General features: G+C 40.9%; 1 protein-coding gene across 1 annotated transcript in view; it reads right to left on the bottom strand.

Annotated features, from left to right (window-relative positions):
• anos1b (anosmin 1b) overlaps window positions 1-24,610 on the bottom strand; it is a 46,075-nt gene extending 21,465 nt beyond the window's left edge. Inside the window, exons 1-2 of the mRNA XM_034146440.1 lie at window positions 24,317-24,610; window positions 14,356-14,403 (exon numbers count right to left, since the gene is read on the bottom strand). Of these exons, the coding sequence (XP_034002331.1) occupies window positions 14,356-14,403; window positions 24,317-24,493 (225 nt within the window). The 5' untranslated portion in view covers window positions 24,494-24,610. The remainder of the gene's footprint in view (window positions 1-14,355; window positions 14,404-24,316) is intronic.
• Between the last annotated feature and the right edge of the window lie 1,249 nt (window positions 24,611-25,859).

Here is a 25,859-nt window from a genome sequence, read left to right as displayed (position 1 = left end):
TTGAAAAACAATTGTTTTCTATGGCTTTTTCAAGATTGTATAACTTTACCTTTTGGGGTCAAACAATCATGTTAACTTCTTTTATATTTTATTTAATAAAGAGGTAAACACAAATCTATCAATAAACATTGTCTCCTTGCTATTAAACAGATACTGCTTCCCTTCTCAGGCACATTTTATTTTGAGCAGGCACATGCTTTAATCTGGAGACTGTCAAAGCCATTTAAAATAAGGGTAGCCAATTTATTTTAAAGCATTTTTCCTTTTTTATATATATACTCTTTACATAATGGCAGCAAGCATATACCAATGTTTAAGAAGTCTGGGTCAACCACATACACACTTGTGAGTCTCTTTTTTCTACCACTTGTTGCTCACTTTTTCCAAATCTCCCTAAAAATGAAACGCACTAACCCACCATTCCCTACCGTCCACACGAACCGACCCATTGTCTATTTCACACGTGCACTTCACCTTGCATCCACTCATCCTTAGCTGCCAGTTTGATCAGTTACAGACATGTTTAATTTCTTATATCCTCCCTTTGTCCTTTCTCCCTCCCTTCCCTTCCTGTTCTTTTGAGTTCCTGTCTTCACATTATCACCCCTTGTCTTCTGTGGACTTTTCATCTCTTCCTTTACGTCCTTCCTTTCCTCACCTCAACACTTCCCCTCTCTTTGATTCTGTCCCTGTCTTACAGGTTTTGTTTTTGGTGTTTACGCGTTGTTATATAGAGCACGTGGGCCCTCCCTGTGAACTAAAGGTTTACATGTTTTTCGCAATCTCACAGGTTTGGGTCTTTTTCCTGTCATTATCTCTACTGTATTGTATCTAACAAAGGCACAAATGCCCCTAAAACTAGATAAATAAACACATCCATCCTTTAGGTCTGAATGATAAGAGGAAAATATGCGTCAGTTCTGTTTGCTTTCTCCCTTCTTTGACTAATGGTTAAATGTAATGCAGAACCATTTACATGCATTCGTATTAGAGTATTATTTTACACTAGGACATCAATATAAATGTAATAGTACAGTAGGGAGAGAAAGGCAACAGAGGTGGGTTCTGGGGAGTCGAGGATAATGGATTTAAGCAAAAACACTCATGGTATGCACATGAGTCACACCTTACACTCTCAAATATCACTTAGATGTTGTAAATCACTGAAAGGTACATGCACTGTATTTGTGTAAGAGCAGCTGAGAGACAAATGGACATTTCTGGCCTTGAAAGCGCAATGATGAGTTATGTGTGGGAGTGAGAGAGCAGTGGTCAGAGGTCAGAGATGTTACTGTTTAACACACCAACACACTGTAACAGGGCCCAGATTAATGACCGCGTGTGTCTGTTTGTGTGCACAGCTTGCATGGGAGCTGCTCAGATATCTGTTATAATTAATCACACACACACATACACACACACCTTGTCTCTGGGCCCTCATCGGGGCCTCGCCTGCTGTTTTATGGCCTCACCTGCCACGATAGAGGGATGACAGCCACACTCAGCGAGAGGGAGGAGAGGAAATGGGAGAGGGAGGGGAGGAGAGATGTGGTTTCAGAGTGGATAGAGAGGGGGGGGGGGGCGGGTGAGTGTCAGTTGAAAAGGAGAGAAGAGATGAAAGACACGTAGTGAAACAGGTCCAGAGGAAAGAGAAAGAGACAAAGAAAGACAGCCACGGACCAGATGTGCTCACTCAGTCTCCAGTTCAGTGGGTGCAGTGTTTAAAATGATTTATGTTCATTTATGTGTTCAGACTTTCATCGGTTGTTTAAATACTGTCCACCAATCAGAACATATGCTTAGTATTTAGGATTAGTTACCATTTAATTTATTTTGCTGTTCCTTGAGTTTTGATGTCAGCACTAACGCCGGTCAAGTGCCAATCTCAGCCATACTTTTTTTATTTTTACAAAACTGTTCTCAATTCCTAAATTTAACATAGGCATTTCTTCTACAAAAGCCTTTAGCTATCAACAAAGGACGTCAAATGTGAATCATTGAATATAAACAAGCTGCAATGATATATATATATACAGATCAGAAACTATCAGACCTTGTAAGACCTTTAAACCTCTCTGTATCCATGTGAATGAGATGGAAAAGAGTTGTAAAATGGTTGCTATGACTGCATACCCCAATATGGTGATATCCTGTGTGGTATTACCAAGTGAGAGCAGATTTCAGAAAAACCTGGTTCTTAAGAAGGTTTCTTCTTCTAGAAAATGTACTCTTACTCACGTTTTAAACACAAAAAAAAAGTGAAAGTGATTTTCCATCAGCTTTTCTCATCTTCCACCAGCAGCTATTCTGAAAACCTGAAAGCTCTGTTTGAAATGAAGAAAGGCTTCCTCATCGTGTTTTCTACTGCAAAGCAATCCAGCAGATTTCCTCCAAAATCCTACCTGGAGGTTACTGCAGACCCAGTGACATAAGATAGAGACGTGACACAAACTGTGAAAATGTCTAATGAAATGTTTTTGAACCAACATTGTAATTGTTGAAAAGTAAAGTGTGTGAAATGTGATTCTGGAGAAAACTAGAAGAACATACACTATAAACAAAAATATTCCAATAAGAAAGATCGCAGAATACATGTGCAAAGGTTTAATAACTCTATGTGAATATAAATCAGAATTCAGTTCAACTCGTCAGGCCATAATTGTCACACCTGAAATTAATTAATGAGGAATGGTTAATTGATGTGACAGTTACTGCCATATTTAATGTACAATATAAGAAAAAGATCATGAAATATCTATATTATAATAACTTGTTTTGATCCAGGTGTCAACAAGTGTTCTTTTGATAGTGCAGACTATATGTAAATGCTAAATGAGATCCTACAGAAGATTTGAGAGGTCACGAACACGCTTGTTTTATGTTTTGAACGTGCACACACACGCACCGACATACACACACTTCGGGATATGTAGTACCCGGGAGAAAAGTAGCAGAACAAATTCCACAAATCCCTTTGAAAAGCATTTTAGACTTTTGCCAGACCTTTGGAAAAACATGTCCAACAACCAAAGCAAACTTAAGTCGGCAGCTTGCGGAGGAGTGGAGAGGCTGGAGGAAAGAGAATAGAGGAAAATGAGAAGAAGTCCTGAGGACAGTCAAGAAGACAAACGCTTAGCAAAGAGTCCAGTGGTGAAATGTCTTACCTCTCAAACCAAATGTGCCCACAATAACCTCAGACAAAATACTTTTCGTTATCTGTGTTTCTCTTAATCCTTTTTCTTTCTGTGCTTTCTCTGCATCTAAAATAGAACTAGTAAATTATGCTTGATGGACTACTCTACTTCGGATGGAGAAACGAAGAAATGATGGATAACAAACAGATTATTGTGAGCTGTGAGACCCTATATTGTGGCAGACTTACCTACGAATCCGGCATGTGGTCCCTTTATGCATGTTATGCCCTCGTCTGTATGTCCCTGTTTTAAATCTATCTAAACTGGGCAAAAACATTAGTCATACAAATCAATAATAACAAAGAACTGATTTATAAGATTAGCTGCTTTGTTAACTTTCTAAAAAGCCAAAATAAGAAAACAGAATCAATCAGAATCAGCTTTTAAAATAAGGTGTATCCCCCTCAATGCCCTACCAGCATGATTTGGCTTTGCTAACAGTATTTAGACAGAATTGGCACCTAATGCCAAATAAATGTAAGATTTGTCAACCAAACATGTTCAAAACTACTGGACATGTCTGAATAGCAGAGGGGATGAAAAATGGTTCTGTCAAAAGGAAAAGAAAGTTAAGGAATTGAAATTTATGTGCAAGATATACAAGCTAGCACCCTGTTGTTTGCAGCTGCTGAACTGTGTTGAATTCTACTTTAATGTCTAAGGAGGAGAGTGAAACATGGGATTTGGACTGAAACAAAAGGATGACCGCTTGACTGTTAAAACTCTCGCCAACATTTTTCTTTTATAACACTGTGATTGTCGATTTCATTTTAAACCAACACTTGATTCGCAGCGGAGTGAGAGTCAGGACCTTCAAGACTGCCCGGAAAACAGTGGGCAGCCCACACTGGAAAGAGAATGAACTGCTGGCTGCCCCGACTGAATATCTGGGGATCATGTTCTAACTGAGGGTATGATGGAGAGTGTGTTCAAAGGTGGGTTGGTGCCCACTGCAGTAATGTAGATGTTGCATGGTCTGACGGTGGAACTGAGCCTGGAGACAAAGGTCTCAATTTATCCGGCAATATATTTTCCAGCCCGGAGCTACGTTCATGAACTCAGAGTAGAAATCTCCCCCCTACCAAGCATGGGGAACTGGGAGGACCCCCCAAGGGAAACCAAGATGACGATGGAGGGACTACATGTCCCACCTGACCTGGGATTGCTTTAAGAATAGGGAGGAGAGGATGTGGCTAGGACATAAAGAAAATGTGGGCTTGGCTGCAACCCATGAACGAGATTGGTCAAGAATTTTCTCAACTATCTATATTATTTAGTGGGAATGCTGACACAGCATTCCAACTATCTGTTATGCTACGCACGGAATTCTTTATTATTCCGCCGGGTTATTTTGCGCCACTTCTCCTCCCACATTGAACATCGCAGAAACTCCGTTCAAACATCAAAACGTTCAGCTCAGTCGGGAATCGATGGCTATCACTTTTCTCATTCATAACATTCATAATTCCAGAGATACATCCCATAATACATCACATTTTTAACATGGAAGTCAATGGAGAACTCTTCAGACTTCAATAATCTTCATGCAACTTCAACTGCTAACTGCTCCTTCATACTTTCACTCAGAAACCTCATTCCAACTTTAAAATGTTACACATCTTTCTGACATTATTCGTGTAACACAACTTTTAAATCTGATTCTTACTTTTAGAGATATTAAACATTGTTCAGACCTTGGTAAAGAGGCCTTCTTCAGATTTTAGAGTGCGTGATGTCACAGCTAGAGTGGAGGACAGATTTAATTTTGCCTTCATATTTTCTTTTAAACCTGCCATAATTCCCAAACCCTACATTCCTGAGACATAATTTTTCATGACAAACGTAGGAAAACATCTCGTAGCTTGAAAGATAAAAAATAATTAAGCAAAATAATTAAACAAAATGCCTCTTGAGGGCATGAAGTGACAAAAACTTTCAACATGTCTCCATTAAACCCCATTGTAAGTTCAGCCTCACCTTTCCCCACCACAGCAGCCGCACACCTTTAGTTAATCTGCCAAAAAGGCCACATTATTAACCCGAAAGTACACAAAAAGTACACTTCAGATGCTCAAGTTCCTTGACATGCTTCACGCTTTGAAATTTCACCGATATCTGGGGTTCAGCAGACAGATCAGCTGACGACTCCGGTAAGACCAGGGGAGGGGGGCTGTGCATGTATGTAAACAAAGCATGGTGTACAGACTCTGCCATTGTCAGCAGTCACTGCTCAGCTCATCTGGAATATCTTTTTATTAAATGCAGACCCTTCTATCTACCCAGAGAGTTCACAGCAATCCTAGTAATAGCCGTATATGTAGCCCCAGATGCTAATGCAAAAATTGCAATGAGAGAACTGCACACAGCCATTAGCCAACAACAAACTGCACACCCTGAGGCAGCTTTCATTGTTGCGGGTGATTTCAATCACTCCAGTTTGAAGTCTGTACTCCCCAAATTTCGACAACATGTCTCCTGCCCCACGAGAGGCAACAAAACATTGGATCATGTTTACACCAACATGGCCAATGCATACAATGCCATTCCCCTCCCCCACCTGGGTCAGTCTAACCACCTCTCACTGTTCCTTTACCCCACATACACACCACTTATCAAACGGGTGAAACCCACAGTGAGGACTGTCAAGGTATGGCCTGAGGAGGCAGACTCTATGCTACAGGACAAGTTTCAACACACAACCTGGAGTGTGTTTGCCACCCAGGCCACCTTTGATTCCCATACAGACATTGACCACTACGCCTCCTCCGTACTGGACTACATCAGCACCACCATCAACAGTGTCACCACTCTGAAGCAGATAACAACCTACCCAAACCAGAAGCCGTGGATGAATAAAGAAGTTCGCCAACTACTGAAGGCACGAAACATCGCCTTCAGATCAGGTGACGAACGGGCTTACAGTTTATCCAGGGCTCACCTAAAGAAGGGCATTAGGAAGGCCAAGCACTGCTACAAACTGAGGATTGAGGAGCACTTCAACAACTCCGACCCCCGAAGAATGTGGCAGGGCATTCAGGCCATCACTGACTACAAACCCACCACCCCCTCTCTCCCGTCAAACGACGTCTCCTTCCTCAACGAGCTGAATCATTTCTATGCTCGCTTCGACAGGGACAACCAGGAGACAGCCACTAAGGCTGTCCCCCCTGCAGACCACCAGCCCCTCACACTCTCACCTTCTGACGTCTTCACCACACTGAGCAGGATTAATGCACGCAAGGCTGCTGGACCCGATGGCATCCCAGGCCGCGTTCTCAGGGCCTGTGCTGGGCAACTGACTGTGGTCATGACGGACATTTTTAACCTGTCCCTGGCCCAAACTGTTGTCCCCACGTGCTTTAAAACCACCGCCATAGTGCCAGTGCCCAAACACTCTGCTGCAGCAGGCCTGAATGACTTCCGTCCCGTTGCACTTACACCCATTCTCATGAAGTGCTTCGAGAAGTTGGTCCTAGCACAGCTTAAATCCCGCCTATCACCGACACTGGACCCCCATCAATTTGCATACCGGATTAATAGGAGCACGGAAGATGCTGTTTCCATAACACTTCACACCGTCCTCTCACATCTGGAAAAAACCAACTCCTACGCAAGACTGCTGTTCATCGACTTCAGTTCAGCCTTCAACACCGTCATCCCCTCCAAACTAATCACAAAACTCAACGACCTGGACATCGACGCTCCCCTTTGTAATTGGATTTTAGACTTTCTAACCAACAGACCCCAACATGTCAGGTTAGATCGTCTCTCTTCCATGACCCTCAGCCTAAATACCGGTGTCCCACAAGGCTGCGTGCTGAGCCCCCTCCTCTACTCCATCTTCACCCACGACTGTACCCCTGTACATGGTTCCAACACCATCATCAAGTATGCAGACGACACAACGGTGATCGGCCTCATCCACAACAACGATGAGACGGCCTACAGGGAGGAGGTTCAGCATCTGACTGAGTGGTGTGCTGACAATAACCTGGCCCTCAACACAACAAAAACAAAAGAACTAATTGTGGACTTCAGGAAAACGAAAGGCAACACACACACTCCCATCCACATAAATGGAACGGCGGTGGAGCGTGTGTCTAGCTTCAAGTTCCTGGGGGTCCACATATCTGATAACCTCTCATGGTCCAACAATACCACCAGTATAGTAAAGAAGGCCCACCAGCGTCTCTTCTTCCTGAGGAGACTAAAGAAAGATCACCTCTCTCCTCAGATTCTGGTGAACTTTTACCGCTGCACCATTGAGAGCATCCTGACCAGCTGTATCACAGCCTGGTATGGGAACTGCACAATGCTCAACAGGAAGGCACTGCAGAGGGTGACGAAAATCGCCCAACGCATCATCGGTGTCACACTCCCTGCCATCGAGGACATCCAGGGGATACGGTGTTTGCAGAGGGCGCACAACATCTTGAAGGACACCTCTCATCCTGCAAACCATCTGTTTGTCCTCCTACCCTCGGGGAGGCGCCTCAGGAGCCTCCAGTCCAAGACCAGCAGGTTCAGGGACAGCTTCTTCCCCAGGGCTGTTACCCTGTTGAACTCTGCCCGCTGATAGACTCTAGCCCATACCCACCACCCACCTGTTTATATATTTGACTGTCAATGCCGTTTATATTTGACTGTCAATGCCGTTTACACTGTATAGATGAATCTGTTTATAGCCTATTTATAATTATTCTATTTTTAATAATTCCATGTACAATTATTCTTACTATGCAGACTAATGCACTGCTATTTTGCACTTCTGGTCAGATGCCTAAACTCACATTTCGTCACTAGTACATGTACTACGTAATGACAATAAAGTTGAATCTGAATCTGAATCAAGTTCCTTGACATGCTTCACGCTTTGAAATTTCACCGATATCTGGGGTTCTTCAACAAAACGTTCACATGTAAGAGGTTTATCTCTCATTCAGAACAATGACAATGCTCTCGTCTCACTGATCACCATGGAAACCTTTGATCTCTGGACACGTCGTTAGCTCAAATATAAACACCTGTGTCATGGAACACGATGATGTCATAACTCCAATTTACATAATTAGAGCAGCAGACTAATGACGTGTTCAGTGGAGTTTAACAGACTGTCTCAGCCTATTCTTTTCCGTCTGATGGAGACTTCATACTGACTTCAACATGTTCCACATATTTTAGACATTATTGGTGACGTATGCTTTTAGTTCTAAAGTTTTCAGTTCAAATATTCTGCTGCTTTTTCATGCATTTAGACTTTTATTTTCTTGTTCTTATTTCACATTCAAGTCCCCTCTATTCATGAACCCTTTAAAGTACTCAGCCACACCACTTATATACCAGGTGCGACTGTTGCTATGTTGTTAATCTTTCAAATACAAGGTTGCTTGTTTGATTCAAGCTCTTGTAGTCAATATGTCAAGGTATTTATCCCTAACATTTTATCAGATAACTAATGACCCACACTCAGAGGATCTTTATAAACGTTTTAAGTATTGCACATCTTTAAACATGACTCTTATAAATCACTTTTAAAACCAGCGATGCACTACAGTGTCAGCTTTTCTAAAATAGAAACTTCAATGTTCACATCTTTCTAAATAATTCTACTTTTCAATGACCTACAAATAATCCTAATAATAATCCCATTTTCAATCTTCCAACTGTTCATATTTTTTGGTCAATTAACAAACCTGTTACAAATGTGTTGTTCAACAAATTTGAGCCTTTGCCACATTTATTTGAATTATTTATATAATTCCTACATAATGGGGAAGCTTCCCACTCTATTTTATGTAAATACAAGTCTTTGACAAGAAAATATGTGAATTTCTAAATATTTAATGTCAATCCCAGATTTTGGTTCTAGTATGTTCACTGTACTGTAGGTTATTTAGTGGAAATGCTGATACAGCATTCCAACTATCTGTTATGCTACACACGAAATTCTTTATTATTATTATATCACCATGGAAACCTTTGATCTCTGGACACGTCGTTAGCTCAAATATAAACACCTGTGTCATGGAACACGATGATGTCATAACTCCAGCTGACATGCTCAGAGCACCAGACTTTAGATAATGGTTAACGGTCCAGCCCTCAACAGCTCTACATCAATTATGGGGTGTCATCATATGCCGTTTCCATGGAAACGCATCCCTCGCCATAAAAGACGATGTCGCTATAACTCCTATGAAAATGTTCAAAAAGTGCTCAAACTTCACATGTGTGCTAACAGTCCAGCCGTGAAGACATATACGGGACAGTTTTGAGATTTCTTCAAATGCCGTTGCCATGGCAACACAATGCTCACCATGAAACACGGTTTTCTCATAACTTCAGTGAAAATGCTCCAAACGGCCCAAAACTTCACAGGTTTGGTAACGATGCAGCCATCAACACATCTAAGCGTATTATGGGATGTCATCAAATGCCGTTGGCATGGCGACAGATCATTCGCCATCAAGTTAGTTCAAAAGTTTGCAGTTCAAATATTCTGCTGCTTTTCCAAGCCTTTTTACTTTCTTTTCTTCTCTCATCACACATTCAAGCCCCCAGTGTTCATGTATCATTTCAATCTAAATTATTCACTTTCTTCTTACATATTACATTTCAGCATAGCAGTTTAGCGTCAGCCTTTCAGCATACAGTAAAGCATTCCCACTAGCAATTTCTTCAGGAATTGCATTCTCTAGTTACAGATTGTTAGAGGTGATTTGAGGGAGTGGGATACACTAAAAAAGAATCTTGTAATCTTTATGGAGGATCAGAATATCCTCTAAAACGTTGTATGCATTAGACAGTACTCAAAACCACACAGTTCTGATCCACAGTATGATGTTAAATCTATTCCAGGCATAGGCTTAGCATACAGACCTTTCCAACTTGCATAGTGAACCTCTGAAGAGCAAGTAATGATAATATAATGATGAAATGAGTAACAGTGTCTTGATAGCTCTGCATCAGACCTGTTTGTTAGTGGACATCCTGCTGCCTCACACACACCTGGTAGACATTACGTTTACTTTGCCTGTGTGTGAGAGATAAAAGAAGGAGGAGATGGACAGATGGAGGAATTGAGTGAGGGCTGTAGTTCAGGTTTAGTGAATTCCCATGTGTGTTTCCATGAAAAAGAGTCCACTGATGATGTGACACGAACCATATGTGTTGGGGCAACATCTGCCAGGTGTGTGTTTGTCTTCAATAGAAAAGCCTCGCCCCTAACATCACAAAGGAACAGATAAAGCACAATGCTTGCCTTTATTTATTTATCTTTTCCTATTTCATTTTTACTGCAAGATGCATTCAACTTACTCATGGAGTTATATGAAAAGTGTTCCTCTTTTTTGTTGATTGTTGTGATTTTTTTTAACAAATGCTCCTGGGAGTCTGAGATTAAGGATGTTTGAAAGAAAGATATTCAAATATCTTGCTATTTTTAATTGTTTCATGCCCTTTGTTTGTGAACAAAGTTGAGCATCTCAAGCTTTCAACCACTTAAGTGTGATAGATATATTGGGAAATTAAACTCATCCTCTAATTTTGCAGTGCGCCATGCTGTGTGTGTGTGTGTGTGGGTGTGTGACTGCGAGCGGATACACTGACTAAGTCTTACACATGTTAAAACTCAGTGAGAACAACTTCAGCACTGCTTCAAGTCTGAGTAAGGACCCAAAAAGTCATACCAATCCCCAAATGATTCTGTTAAAAATCTCTGTCATAAGTTATTGAATTTATTACACTGCCAAATGCTTTATGAGAACCTGCAGTCGAATGTACGCTGAGACCAAGTCACATTTTGAGAGATTTAACTTAATAATAACCCTAAAATTGGGTTTATAAACATGAGTAAATTGTATCTCCCCCTGAGAAAAGTCTGAAAAGAGTGTTTTTCCTTCAAAAGACCAACAGCTAAGGACCATCGAGCTCACAACTTCCTCCCTTCTGAGTTTCCAAAAGGTTCAGACTAAGGCCCCTTTATTGCACATATGGGGTCCAAAGCATGCAGTTGAATACAAAAGAGTACTTAAGCATTGGATTCAAATTTTTAAAAATGCCAGTCATAGAAGGTATATTTAAAAAAAATAAAAATGAAGTATTTGAGAGCATTGGCCCCTGTTAACACTTCCAACTGTCAGTTAAAAAATAAGTACAGTATTGTTTACCAAAACTCTGTCCAACCAGCAGTAGTATTACCAAGACGAAGAGTCACAATCCAAGGTAGAGACGCTGTGAGGTTCGCTGGTATTTTGAGCTAAATGCCAACAACATTATGGTAACATACTCCCAATGACCGTGCCAACATGCTGATGTTTGGCAGGTTTAATGTTCAACATCATACTTTGCCATAATGTGCTAATTATCAATCAACAAGAAGTACAGATGAGGCTAATGTGAACGTCATTAGCTGTGAGGGGATTTCATCGTAAATCAAAGAACTGGACAAAGTGATATTTTGACCCGATGTTGGAAGATGATGAAAAGTCAGGAAGTTACTACAATCCATCCTGAGGGGAACATGAATGTCTATACAACATTTGATATATGGTTGTTGGGATATTTCTGTCTGGACCAAATTAGCAGACAAACCCATTGACATTGCCACAAAGCGCAACTAAAATATCTTTGTCTGTCTCTTAAAACCTGTATTTGGGATCTTTAATTTACTAAAAACAATATCTACAACAAATGCTTGATTAACCAAATAAAGAGTAGAAACCTTGGAATATTTGTTACCCTAATTACACAAAACAAAAGTGGACTGTGCTCAACGTGCAATGCTCCCAAGGTGCATCATGGTTAGAAAACAAATAGCAAGCCTTTAATATCTCCCACATATCCTGTTAACACATACACACACCTTGGGAGCCTTACACATTGTTGGACTTCCTCTGCCTTATAATTCATTATTTTTTATTAATCTTGCCAATTATGGCTGAAGAATGGGAAATGTGGTTTTCTGTTCTAATTTATTTTTGTTGGCCTGCCCTGATGACTTTTACAAATTGGGCTGTTTCCACTTTCAACAGACTGTAAAATGTTAAAATGAATACCTCTGCAATTAAACAAAAAGAAAGACAATGTGCAAAGTCGTGCATGTCCGTGCAGTATCAGCCTGTCCGAGAGGAGAACATTGCGGCAGCCCCCACCGTCCAGCTTAGAGACTGTTGTTGGATGTTGGTTAAAGCACAGTGCCACAGTGGTATTCACACTTTTACAACAGCAGAACACAAAGCCAAGGTTATAAAGTGCAGACGTGCATTAAGTTGGAAAATATTTTCTGTTCTCATTCTCTCATTGTTGAAATCTAAACATCAAGAATAGAAACAAAGGAAGGGAGAGAAGGAAGGAAAGGCTGTAGATAAGTTAGGGTAAGGTCAAGGGAGCAGTGTGTTTGTGTTTGAGGTGGTGGGGGGGGGTTAGGTAAAGCTCAGAGTTGCAGACTGATGTTTTGCTCTGTGCGGTATCCCCTGCAACCCTCTGTTGGTGGGAGGTGTGGAGTGTTGTAGACATTAACCCCATCTGAACTCAATATACACACACTACTGATATACGCCCTGAACGGATAGGAAGCTCTCTCTCACGTCTGTTTCTTGCTCTCCCTTTGTCCGGCTGTCCATTTGCAGCAGAGCTTGGAAGTGTTGCAAGAAATAAAATACGACTCAGGTGTGCTTTTCAGCTGGGAAACAGCTTTTAGGTCTGAACCTGAACGGGGAGTTCAGAAAACACATCAATAAGAAAGCAGACAGAATCTTTCAAGATGTCATTATTACTGAGTAACTTAGGGTCAGTAAGTAAAAGGTCTGGATGACAGACATTGGGCTGCAGATCACCCAGAATCATTATTTAGTCCAGAAAATAATCTTTCATATCACATATTGTGCTTAGTGATCAATATAAAGTGTAATATGAGTTATTTTCGAACAGTGAAGATATCTTCCTGTTTTACCTTCTACCCTTTCTGATTAAAAACATCATGTTTTACCTAAATATATGGCACACATCCACAGTAATGTTGAAGAGAGAACAGACTGGCAGCTTAAAATACACAGCATGGAAACTCCTCCTGAATCAAATAATGAATTAGCGCTCACACACACACAATCATACACACACACATACACTCACGGTGAAGCCTCTTGCGGGCAGTGTTAAGTGAATTAACAGGGGATATTTTTTGCTCCAGGCTGGATGGATAATAGGTATATAGGGGAGGACGTTATTTTAACTAAAAACACAACCTTTGCTATTACAGGAGCCTTGTGTTCGGTGTAGAGATTCCACACACACAAGGGAAGCACGAGAAACTCTCTCTCTCTCTCTTTTTGCCACTCAAAGCAGAGGTGCAGAGTGACCTCTGTCTACTGTTGTCGTGGCAAATGCATTATGTGCTAGTACCAGGATGCCTCATTGTGTGGTATCACACTTCTATTAAAGCCACTAACTACAGCCAAAAAACCAAGATGGGTTTATATCACTTTTCAAACCGTTAAATGGAAATGTGTTTGAGTTATGTGCCAGCCACATGGCCCTGGTATTATACTGAGCCAAGATATGCTGGTTCAATTCACTCAATAAGAAAGATCAAAACACTCGCGCAAATCTACATTTTGATCCAAATCTCTTATCTTACAGTATGTTAGTGCAAATGCAATTTTTACTGCGGTTTTAGCCTCAAGAACCTTCTTCTTTTCTGGATGTGAAGTACTTGCCACGTTTATATTTGAAGTCAGGAAGACTTCCCACTTTGTTGCCCTTTTCACCAGTAAGTCTACTGGTGTTTTTGGCAGTGCTTCTTATAGAGTGCAAGCAATGAGCTTAGGAAGGTGTAACATGTGGAAGGTCCAGCCAAACTAACTATTAGGAAGTCGGTGGACTAGTAAAAAATTATTCCTCACAGGATGACCACCCACAAACACAGCCAAGTGTGTTTGCTGGAACCAACAACTGAATTAGAGTAACTGTTTCAACGTGTTTAACCCGTTTTTCATTCCTTTACCATAGATTAGTTTTTACTGGTTATGACTGGCTTGAGAACAGGGTTAGAGTTGGGGTTAGGCACGAAGTGATTCATGTTTTGGTAAGCCTTCAGGAAAAATGAATGTTAGTCAGTTAAATGTCTTTAGGAGTTAGGAAGTGTTTGTGTATGAGTATTTACCTGCGCACAGCGTCTGTGGTTTTCACACCAAACCAGAACATGGTCACTCTGGAAGAAATGGAGAGGATGAGGATTAAAACAAACACACACAGAGACATAAATCTTCCACAGAGAAATCCAGTGTTTGACACTTTCTGCCCACTTTTGACCCATTCCTGTGAGTGCTGTCTAACATATAAGGAGACAGAAAGCTAAATATTGTTCATAAAAGGTCATCATAACCAGAGAAAACCTGACATGCAGACAGACACAACCGTTCTTCTATTTACATTTGTATCCTCAGGGAGCAAAATGACCTAACGCACTGTGTTAGCGGTTCCTACACCAGACAGAGGACGCGTCACTTGGTGAGATTTATGTTTATGTGTTGGTGTGGGTGTGTGTTCGATGAGTTTCTGTTAAGTGAGTCAAGACCGCCAGTGAACATGGCTGCTATAATCACCGTGACAGAGGGAGACGTCATCTCATGACCACAGGGACAGAAATACAGATCAACCAAACCAACCCTTCGTCCTTAAGTTATAGTTTACCTTTTCAAAAATGGTTTCTATCCAAATGAAACACCTTGCAAGTAAAGCGTACTCAAACCTGCAATTTGAGTGTACCGTTGACATAAAATAAACTGTTTGTATCCGAGGATCCAAGTCTATTTCTCTCATTATTATGTCATTGTAAAATATTAAAACATTAAAATGTGTTTTAATGATACATACAAAATGAATACCATGGTCAATATAAAATATTAAAAAACAAGTTCACAGTTCCCATAATGATTATTGTCATGACTAATCTATTGATTATCCTTATTTGATTAACTAGAACACTGTTTATTCTCAATAATGTCAAATAACAGAGAAAATAATGCTACAAAAACAATTGCTTGTTTCGTTGAACTCAATGTACAAAACCTAAACATATTCGATTTACTGTACAAAGACATTCAACAGAATAGAGCAAAAAGGATCTGGAAGCAATGTATGTATATTCAGCATGTTGGCTAAATAAATAAAAAACCCTGTTGTTTTAAAGGTTTTTTTTACAACGTTTCAAATTATTCAAGTGCAACCCTTAATGAAAACCCTTCAAGCTGTTTTTTAACTTTAATTAATCGGCACATTCACAATGCCAGCGTCCAACATCGAAATAACTATTAGTATTGTGGAGGAAACTTCTGTGTAGTAATGCATGGAGTCACCGACTCAGGAAGGAGACACGGTGAGAGTTGGAGCTTTGATGTCAAACACTGATGGGTTTATTCAGAGTATTCGGCCGGAGGATTCACATCACAAATCAAAGAGTCAGAGGTTCTGACCACACGGTAGAGTTGCCACGTCAATTCTGAAGAACCTCTCTCTATGCTAGCCCTTTTAACAGGTTCACAGAGAGAAATCAACATCTCTGAAGGAGTATGAGCCTTTAGTGTGTGTATGTATGTATGTATGTATGTATGTATGTATGTGTGAGAGAGTATATGAGCCTCTCGTGTGTGTATGTGCATGTGTGTGGGATAAGCCTTCTTAACGACTCCTAAACCCTTTCCTGATCGCACTGTTTTTAGCCTGACACACACACACACACACACACACACACACACACACACACACACACACACACACACACACACACACACACACACACACACACACACACACACACACACACACACACACACACACACACACACACACACACACACACACACACACACACACACACACACACACACACACACACACACACACACACACACACACACACACACACACACACACACACACACACACACACACACACACACACACACACACACACACACACACACACACACACACACACACACACCTTTTAAGTAACCTTTGTGTTTCTGGGTTAAGGGGTTAGAGTTGGGGTAACAGTGCAGAGGTTGAAGGTTAGAGATTAGGGGTTAAGGGCTTTCACGGTACAGAAAATGCTAAATTGGCTCATTCACTCTTAACATTCAAAACAGATGCATAGTAATTTAGTTAAATAGCTTCCAAAGAAGCAAAATTATACTTTGATATACGTAGATGAAGACTTATTCCCCTTAAAATAAGCCCTGGGGAACGCTGCATGTAGAAGCTTTAAGAAATTGCTGTCACTAGAACAGCGGAGGATCTTTACTGGAGTAGGAGCACGTTTAAGACCATGACAAACCTTTAAAGAAGTGCTGGATAGATAGTATATTTAAAAGCTTATATTTGACTGTGAGATTGGGAGGGCTGCCTCCCACAGTTGTTGTCAGTCACGCCTGTTTTCAGCTGAAACCAACCATTAAGCACAAGTGTGAAAATGGTCAGAGCTCCAAGTTCTCCACAAATGTTGTTTGCCTCATTCCTCTCATTCTCTCACCCTTTCCACTGTGCTACAGCTGCTTACTATTGCCTCGGTTGTCCAGCTGTTGGCAACAGTGAAGAGGTGGTTAGTTTTCAGAGAGGACACAACAGCCGTGCAACCAAAATCAGGATCCAGTTTGGAACCACGACTACAACAATTTCAGTCAAGAGTTTAACAGAAATTGCATCCGTCATATGGTTGCCGGACAAGTGTTTGGCTTGCCCGTGCTAGTATGCCTTCAAGACTAAATGTGTATTAATAGGGTGTTCAGACACCATGGGCTTAACAGTAATCTGTGCTAGTTGTTGGAGGGAATAATGCCTAATGTAGAGACAGTGAGAGGAGAGAGTTTAAAAGCAAAGGTAAAATCTCTGATGGATAAATTAGTAACAAGTCAGTGGGGAAGGATAGATGTAAAGAGGAATAGATGAAAAGAGAAACAGAGGAACAGCTGTCATCTATCACTACAGTGACAAAACAATTCCTTCCTCTGCCCACCTTTTCTTTCTTCCCTCCTGTCTTCAAAGCACCTTCTGATTACACATTATCAACATTCTTAACTCTCTCCAAACTTTGAATAACCTCAATAATCTATGCTTGGATTGTTTAAGATCCCTCCATTATAAATAAAATGGAAGGAATCTCTGTCTGTATGTCTGCATTCTATTTTCCCAACAAAAGTTCATCCGATTGACTTTGCACATAGTGGGTGTATTGCTGAGGACCTACTGTGAGGAAGTCTACGGAACATTTTTATGAAATGTCCACAATGCAAAGTGTATTTAGGTATTCTGGATCTGTTGGAAGCGTATCCAGACTACCTTTTTGTTGCCATTCAAGAACATTACTATAAATCCGTCTATACGACAGAAACAGGCTTAAAAGGGATTACATGCTTTGTTGGATATTCTAAGAGTCAAAAGATTTTAAAGACAATTTTGAATTTATTATTTCGTAATATCTCGAATCCCAATGTTTAATACCATTTTAAACCTGCAATGTTTGCATCCATGTTTACTTTCTGGCAGTCTCCAACCACACACCTGTTAAACGGTGGAATAATGGGAAAAACCTTGTTAGGAATGTGTTTGTGCGAACAAACAAAACAGGAATCCTCTATAAGAACATTTCTCATCGTGGTCAGAAACTCCACAGGGTAGCCTTAAGTTGCGTTAGTGCCATAGAATTGGGACACTGGGGGTGCAGCAGAGAGGAAAATTCCATCCTCAGATCCTCTTTCAGTATCAGTTTGTGATGTTCAGGAATTTCCTTCTGATGGATTGATATCATTTACAGCTTTTACTACTCTGGCTTCTGTTACACATTCCCCAAATTAACCACAATGTCTTTCTAAAGTTGCAAAATGAACGTACCTGGGCTGGTTACATTTTATACGAACGATGAGAGACAAATAAGTGTAGGGGTGAAATATTCTTAAAAATGCATTACATTCTGCTTTATTCAGGGTGCTGTAAGTAGAGCCTTAAAAAAATACATATACAGTATGTTCTTGACTGTTGCAGTGACAACAAAATGATGAAAATATTTTAAAAAGCTTCGAGGGAGTGGGAGTTTAAGATTATACACATGCTGTGGCCGTAATAAAACTGAAAAATGGTAATTGTTGCTGATTAAACCGTCTGTTTGGTTTTTTTTGTGTCGAAAAAACAGAAACACAAATGCACTTTGTCGTTCTTTGTGTCTCTCATTTGTACCCTTCATCTCTTCCTCTCAGTCCCGCCACGCTGCTGCCAGCTTGTGTAAAAGTGACAGGAGAAGACTTGAGAATAAAGGTGATGATATGCTGTAGATGCTCCAAGAGGAAAGATCTGAGGACAGTTAAACATCTCCAGATTTGGACTGATGAGATATAAAGCTGCTTTCCCCGCCGATGGCCTCACATCTTCATCCCCTATCTTAATCTTTTTCACGCTCTCTTTCCTTTTCTGTCACTCCTCTCCAGATCCTTCTGCAACACATACATCAGTACACACACAAACTGATCCCAATGCAATTTCATGGGACATATTTGCTGTCAGAGCCAATCAAGGCAGTTTAGATGGGCCTGTGTGCCGTATGGCTATTAAACGGTGGTCAGACTGGGGTTTCGTAGGGTCTCAGAGTGCGTGTGTGTCTGTCTGTCTGCGGCAAAACAGCTGCACATGTGAAAAAAGTGTGGTAGAGAAAGAGAGAATTGGAAGAAGGTGACTGGAAGAAGAGAAATAAGTTGGATGGGAGGCTGAGAGGAAATGGGAGGGAGGGAGGGAGTTGAAAAGAGCAGAGGGAGACAGACAACAGAAGGCGAAGGATGGAAATACATATTAGTTAATAGGAGCAGAGAGGAGACTGGAAAGGAGTGGAGGATATTAGTTGTGAAACAGGACACAATAAATTAAGTTGACTGCCATTCGTCTGGCTTGGGTTATTTAATAAATGGGAAGCACATTTTTTCAAGTGTACTTTTATCCAGAGTGGAAGAGCATTTAAAATGTTATTGTTGCACTACTTCTTCTATGAATGAAGTTGTATTTGATGTATTTATTAGGAAATATTATATATTTATTTATTCTAAAGTCTTAAAAAACGAAATAAAGAGTTCAAAAAAAGGGTTTAGTCCAAAACGTTTTTAAAGTTCATGTTCCAAATAGCACTATTGCTCATATGATAACTTGAAAAATATCCCAGTTGATGATTTATATCTTGGACCAAAAGGTGCAAAATTCCCATTTCATTTTAACGGTGTTTTTCCACATGGCTGGATTTGATTTCAACACTAAAAACACAACGTACTTTCTATCCTGGGATCGGCAAAATACATTTGTCAGAGCCTGAGGCCCGTCAGAACCAGAAGTGACCCGCGGACCGAGAAACACTAAAGGACTTCCACATGGCTCTGATGACTGCTGAGTCCAGTCATCACTGTTAAAGAATAACAACCTGATATTACTGGATGCAACAGAGGGAAAGAGGTTGGAACAGATACACACACACACACACACACGTGCATATCAACATGCACACACACAGCTGCACACACCCTTCAGTGTTTGAAAAAGAGTGAGATATAAATCACACTTCTGCCAGATGCAGCGATAAAACTGAGTGTGTGTGTGTGTGTGTGTGTGTGTGTGTGTGTGTGTGTGTGTGTGTGTGTGTGTGTGCGTGTGTGTGCGTGTGCGTGTGTGTGTGTGTGAGCAAGAGACAGAGGCAGAGAGTGTGTGGACATATTATGTGTGTGTGTTCGTTGTGGTCAGTGTTTGCGGTGAGGCGCAGTAGAAAGTCTATTTAACACGAGGCATTAACTCTCCTAATCACACCCAGATGACCCAGGAGCAGTTACGGTGTGTTTGTTGTGGGTACGTGTTGTTGTGGGGGTGTGTGTGGTCAAATTTGAATCATGACTAACTTTTACTCAACAGAATCTGAAGTTCTTCCAAAAAGCCAATTTTGAGGTCCGAAAATTCCCAACAGAAGCCCCTAATTAAGTAACGTGCGTGCACCCGTGCGTGTGCATCTGTGCGCATGTGTCAACGTTAGTGTTTGTGGTGCCCCACATCCTGTAAACAACAAGAGTCACAACAAAGTGGTTGTTATACGTTCCTGAACTTTTCCCCATCCGACAATTACGTCAACATCCGTCTTTCTGTTTCGGTTCACTTACAACAGCAGCAATGCTAAAACTTGATAAACAAAATACCTTAAATGACCAAAAAATTAAAAGAAAAGTGCAACATTTAAGGAAATACACGTAAGATTGATAGCACTCACTTATCTGTAAGCTTAGTTCAATACGAACTACTGCAGAAAAGCACCTGCAGGCCACCTGGGAGGGCTTTGTCCCAACACACAATAAATAAGTGCATTGTTTTATTTCGACAACATCTCACCACTCTAAGCACCATTGTATGATGGACTAGCATAATCCCTTAGATTGGTCTATCTATTTGGGCTACTATCTATTAGATGGACACCAAATGGAGGTGTGCCTGAAAAGGAGTGACAGTCCCCTTTCTGAAAAGTTTGAACCAGAAGTGCTCTGAGCACAGAAAAGTCGGAACATTTGTAAAAAGGATGTGCACCGTACTCCATCTCTAGGCAGACGCATCGTCCTGATACACTATCTCCTTATTGGGACCAATTGAAAACCAGATGCTGGCGCTCAGAAAGAAAAACACTTTATAAGCTTAACACAATGATTGGTTGTGACAAATACATTCTAGCAGAACAGTCTGTAAAACTGAGACCGTCTTTTCAGGAAGGTGACATTTCTACCTGTTTCTAGTGTTTGTGCTAAGCTAGGATAAGCCGACTGCTGGCGGCATGCTTCATATTCATGGTCTGAAGGTTGGAAGAAGAATTGATTTAATTGCTCAAGTATCAGATATAATATGCCGTCGGTTCTAGATATATATTATCTCTCGAGCTGATAGAACAAAGCGATGCGGTCTAAAGTTGTTTCATTCCAGCTGTGATTTAGTGTCTTGGAATTTCTTGTCCTGGTTTCAGGTGAGAGTCACTCCTACGCTGCCACAATTGTATCACCATCCATTCCTGGTTCTGCCGATCAAATGTCAGGACAGTCACAAAGCCGCAGAAGGAGGTATCTGCTTTATCTTTCAGGTGAGTCAAACAAGCCTTTGTCTCGTGCCGTCACCCAGCCCTCTGCCTGTCTCTCTGCTCACCTGTCTGCCTGCATGTCAGTCCACTTTTAAGCCAGTGTATTAGTTTGTCAGGTTGTCTGTCTTCATGTGTGTTTGTTACACCTGTCTTTGTCCATCTGTCCTTCCATCTCCATCTGTCTGTCTTCCTGCTTGACCACTATACCTGCCTTTATCTCCCTATCTCTGTGCAACCTGACCCGGCCGTTGTCTTTGGACTTTTTCAGAGCGTGACTGGTTGGCTGACCGACCTCTGGGCTGATGAGACTTACCTACCGCAGAGCAGCTGGGACACACACTGGCACACACACACACACATAAACATGAATGCACAGGCAGCTCATTCAGCCTCGCACTGGCCCTCAGCCCTGGCTCGAACCGCTAACCATCGGCTCATCAGCACCACAGACCTGTGAGTGTTCGAGACACGCAGTCTAATCTCATCTACTACGTATGCGCAAAAAGATCCAGCTCTGCAGGCGAGGCTTCACAGTTTTTTCTTATTTTTAGGAGTTTACATCAAGGAGGAGTTTGGGAATATGACAACATACAAGCAGATATATACTCACTCAAGCTATAATTACAATATTACACCATACAAGGGAAAGTAGTGGAAAACCGAGAGAAGAAGCAGAAAGCGAGGTGTAAATAGAAAACTGGTGACTCACATTTTAGTGGCTACACACCAGCCACACACACTAAGAGAGAAGCCAAAAACACAGGGTTCACCCACATGAAGCCAGAGGAAGCAATGTGTGTGTTTGTGTCTTTGTGTCTGAGTGTGGTGAGGTAGGATGAGTAAAGCTCCATTTGCCATCAATGATGTTATAGTTACTGGAGCTGTTATCAAAAGGGATTTTTTTTTTTTTAAACGTTATGTTCTTTAAATAAATGAACACTCTATCACAGAGTCTCTCTAGCCCATTCATCTCTCTGTGTTCTGCTCCACTGTCCTATAATAGGTTCAGGGAGTGATGCTCTTACCCAGGATGTGGCTGAGAGGAAACTTGTTTCCTTGTTTGCTTAAAGTTTAAAGGCTCTTTTCAATTTGGTAAAACACGCATCATTTTCAGTGCCCCTTTATATCTTCAGATGAGTTTCTGAGTCACAACAGTGTCCTTTCCTGTGTGTTCAAATTGAATTTATATAGTGCGAGTGTAGACTTGTCTGAATGGAAATAAATATTTTCGTGATTTCATTTTTTTAAATCTTAGGAAAAATGACACGAGATGACTTTGAAGATATCATGGTACAAAGGCAGAAATTCTTTGAAGTGTCAACATATGCCAAAAGTTTTACAGAAAGCAAAAGTCACACAGAGATAAAAGAGTTGTTGTAAGAGTTAGGGTTAGGATTGTGTTCACTTTTTAAAACAAAGTAGAAAATGAAGCTCTGCACAGTTTGCTGCCTCCCGGTCAGTTGCATCGCTGCTGTTTGATGCTTAACATCTGACTACTGCACTCCACTTAATAAAGCTTAAACCAAATGTTCCCTTACTCACACCTCCATTCCAGAAACCCCACACACACATACACACTGCAAGAGTGTCACCCAGGGGCCACCCTCATTACCCAATGCACAGGTGTCAGGAGTCTATTCTGGATGGACCAGGACCAGACCAAAACTTTGTTTTATATATGAACAAATGCAAACCCACACACACACAGACTCATGAATACACACACTTTGTCCTACACACATCAGAGCCACTGGGGCTGAACTCTGTGGTTAATGACTTTCCCACCCACTACACAGCGAGCACATGTTGAAGCTGTTAACGATAAGTGGCTTTTCGATCTTGGTAACGTCCTAATGTCCCCGTTAATCTCACATTCCTCACTGCAAAGGCCACTGAACATGGTCCAGCGGTCTCACTGAGATGAGTAATTTTGTCAACTATTATGAACCTGTAACCTAATTTTTTGAGTACCGAAACTGGGCAACATCAAACCTTCCTGATGAGAACCATGTTAGAAACAACTCACTCAGTTTAAGGTGGGATCACATAGTTTATTCTGATTAACTATTTAGGCAGTAAATGCTGCACTGTGCTTATTTGGTTGTGCGTAACAAAACCTTCTAGCTGATCTAAAATATCTGAACAATGTAGCAGAGTGGCCATTGTTTCTCTAAAGACAAATACAAAAGAAGACAAGGGCGTAGGTTTTTTTTAAGATTTTGATGATTGCCACAAAATTGATGACTTTGAATATTTCTACAGCAAGCAATACCTTTCCTGACAGCTGTACAACTAAGTACAACCAATTGAATCTATGAATGGTGGTTAAGGATGTCTTTGTGAGGCCAGATAAATATAATTATTTATATGATGTTTGAATAACGGTTCATGAGACAATTAAAAGTTAATGCTAATGTCTGTGGTATGAATAATTGAGAGCAGCTATTAAACTGTACAGTGGATAACAATACATTTGTTAACCTGATCTATTGAGCCTCTCAATTTGACTGCACCTGAATGATTCAAGATGAATACCTTTCCCAACTTCTGTTAAATCCCCCTTACATATCCCTCTATTAAATAGATAAAGGAGATGGGTTACTCATCTTAATGCATCTTACTGAACTATATGCATGAGCCTGATGGAGCTGCAGTATACAGCATGTTGCAACAACACAAATTGACTGCAACTGTCATACAAAAATACAGAAAATACCAGTAATGCACCTTTATAGGGTATAGGGTAAAACTGTCTTAAACTGTGCAGCCAGATTGGTTAAATTTGAGGAGTATGCACATGTTAAAGTATCAGCCTAATAGGATTAGACTGGAGATTAAGTGGAAAATATAGCAACAAATCCTCACTCATGGCTGTCTGTCTTTTTTTTTGTTGACCATTACTTATTATTTTGGTGGTGATGTTTGCTACTGACTACAGGTGTTATTCTACTTCAAGGTTGGTAAACAGAGTAAAAGTGTCTGTAAGTACCTGTAGGTGTCTGAAGGCAACGGTGAGCTGCGTCATGTGCAGAGAGAGGCACCTGGAGGTGCATCTGGCGCTGTTGATTTTCTCCTGAACATCCTCCTGCTCCGGTGAACTCCTGCGGGCAAGAGTCACCGCCAACACCGAGCAGAGGAGTACCAAAGCGGCCCGACACACAGACATTACACCGTGCGGCAATACAAGAAGACAAAATAAAGGGACGCGCAAATTAAACGGCAGACCTTTCTTCCTCGTTTCCGGCTCGTCAACGCACTGCTCTTGCGACCCTTTAAGTTCAGAATGAAAACATGTAAGCGCTGCTCCTGTCTGCGCGCGAGCAATGAGTGAAGCGGCTCTACCCTCCTCGCGGACACTCCCACCACCGCCACCGGTGAAGTGCAGTCACGCGGAGATGTAATCATGGTTTTCAAATTCATTATCCCCAAAGGGTGCTCGTCCTCTGCGATTTTTATTTTTAAGTATCTTCATTGTTATCGTCACAACTATCTCTCCTATCACAAGTTCACATCTTCATCCAACTCTCCCACACTCATACTCAATCATCACTCCCGGTGTACCTGTGCACATCATCATTATCCAGCATACCGGAATCTTCTGCCATAACATTGTCATCACTGTAAGCTTCATCATGGTCATTATTATCGAAGGTGCTTATGCAACAGGCTAAGATACTGCTAAGATGTATAGACCTTTTTTTAGCATGTCATAATGTGAAAAGCACAGGTGTAATAAAAAATGTGGTTGAATTTCATTTAGCTGCTTCAGTTTCACAGTCCTGGTATCATCATCATCATCATCATCATCATCATGTTGATCTTTATTAGCCACATCTTAATTATTATCACCTCTTCATTTACCTTCAGCATCTAAAGTAATTTCTCTTGTTCTGGGCCTTTAAACATATATGCATTGCCTTTCTAATAAACAAATGTCCTTCTAAAGTACAATAATGATCCCTGGTGATTATTAGAGCAGACTAATAAAAGAGTATTTATTAATGGCAAAGAGACCTGAAAAATGTGTTTAGGTGGTGGTCTGTCCCAGAGCCAGTCAGTGTGTTAGTCACCACTTCTCAACAGCGATTGTAGATCCAGGTGGGCTTTATTAGATCCAGGGCCAAAGCGATGATTAGGACACATGGTTGAAAGCACTATTTGTTTACATGAAACTTTAAACCAGCAGAAGAGTCATCCCTGTTGGCATGAGATGGAGAAAGCAGCACCTTCGTTTTGATTTAGGGGAAATGGAAACGTATAAATATTTAGTATTGGCAGTATTGTTTTTTGGCCCAGTAGTGGAAACTTGACTTGATTATTTCCTCGTATTGAAAGGACATCCTTCTGCAGGTTGAATTATAGTCAAGAACAGTGATTAATAACCATTCTGTCTTGTTAACCCTTAAAACTAAGATATTAGTGTGGCTTTCTAATCATTATTGTCACTATCAAATCATTTTCTGAATACTTAAGTTTGGTCAATCTTTTTTAGAAGAGAGCTTCTAAAGAGCTTCTTTAATTGAACCAAGAGG

The sequence above is a fragment of the Trematomus bernacchii genome, unplaced genomic scaffold (assembly GCF_902827165.1).
Source record: "Trematomus bernacchii unplaced genomic scaffold, fTreBer1.1, whole genome shotgun sequence".
Lineage (NCBI taxonomy): Eukaryota > Metazoa > Chordata > Actinopteri > Perciformes > Nototheniidae > Trematomus > Trematomus bernacchii.
The sequence above is the reverse complement of the archived record's forward strand: the minus strand, read 5'-3'. Positions and strand labels throughout refer to the sequence as shown.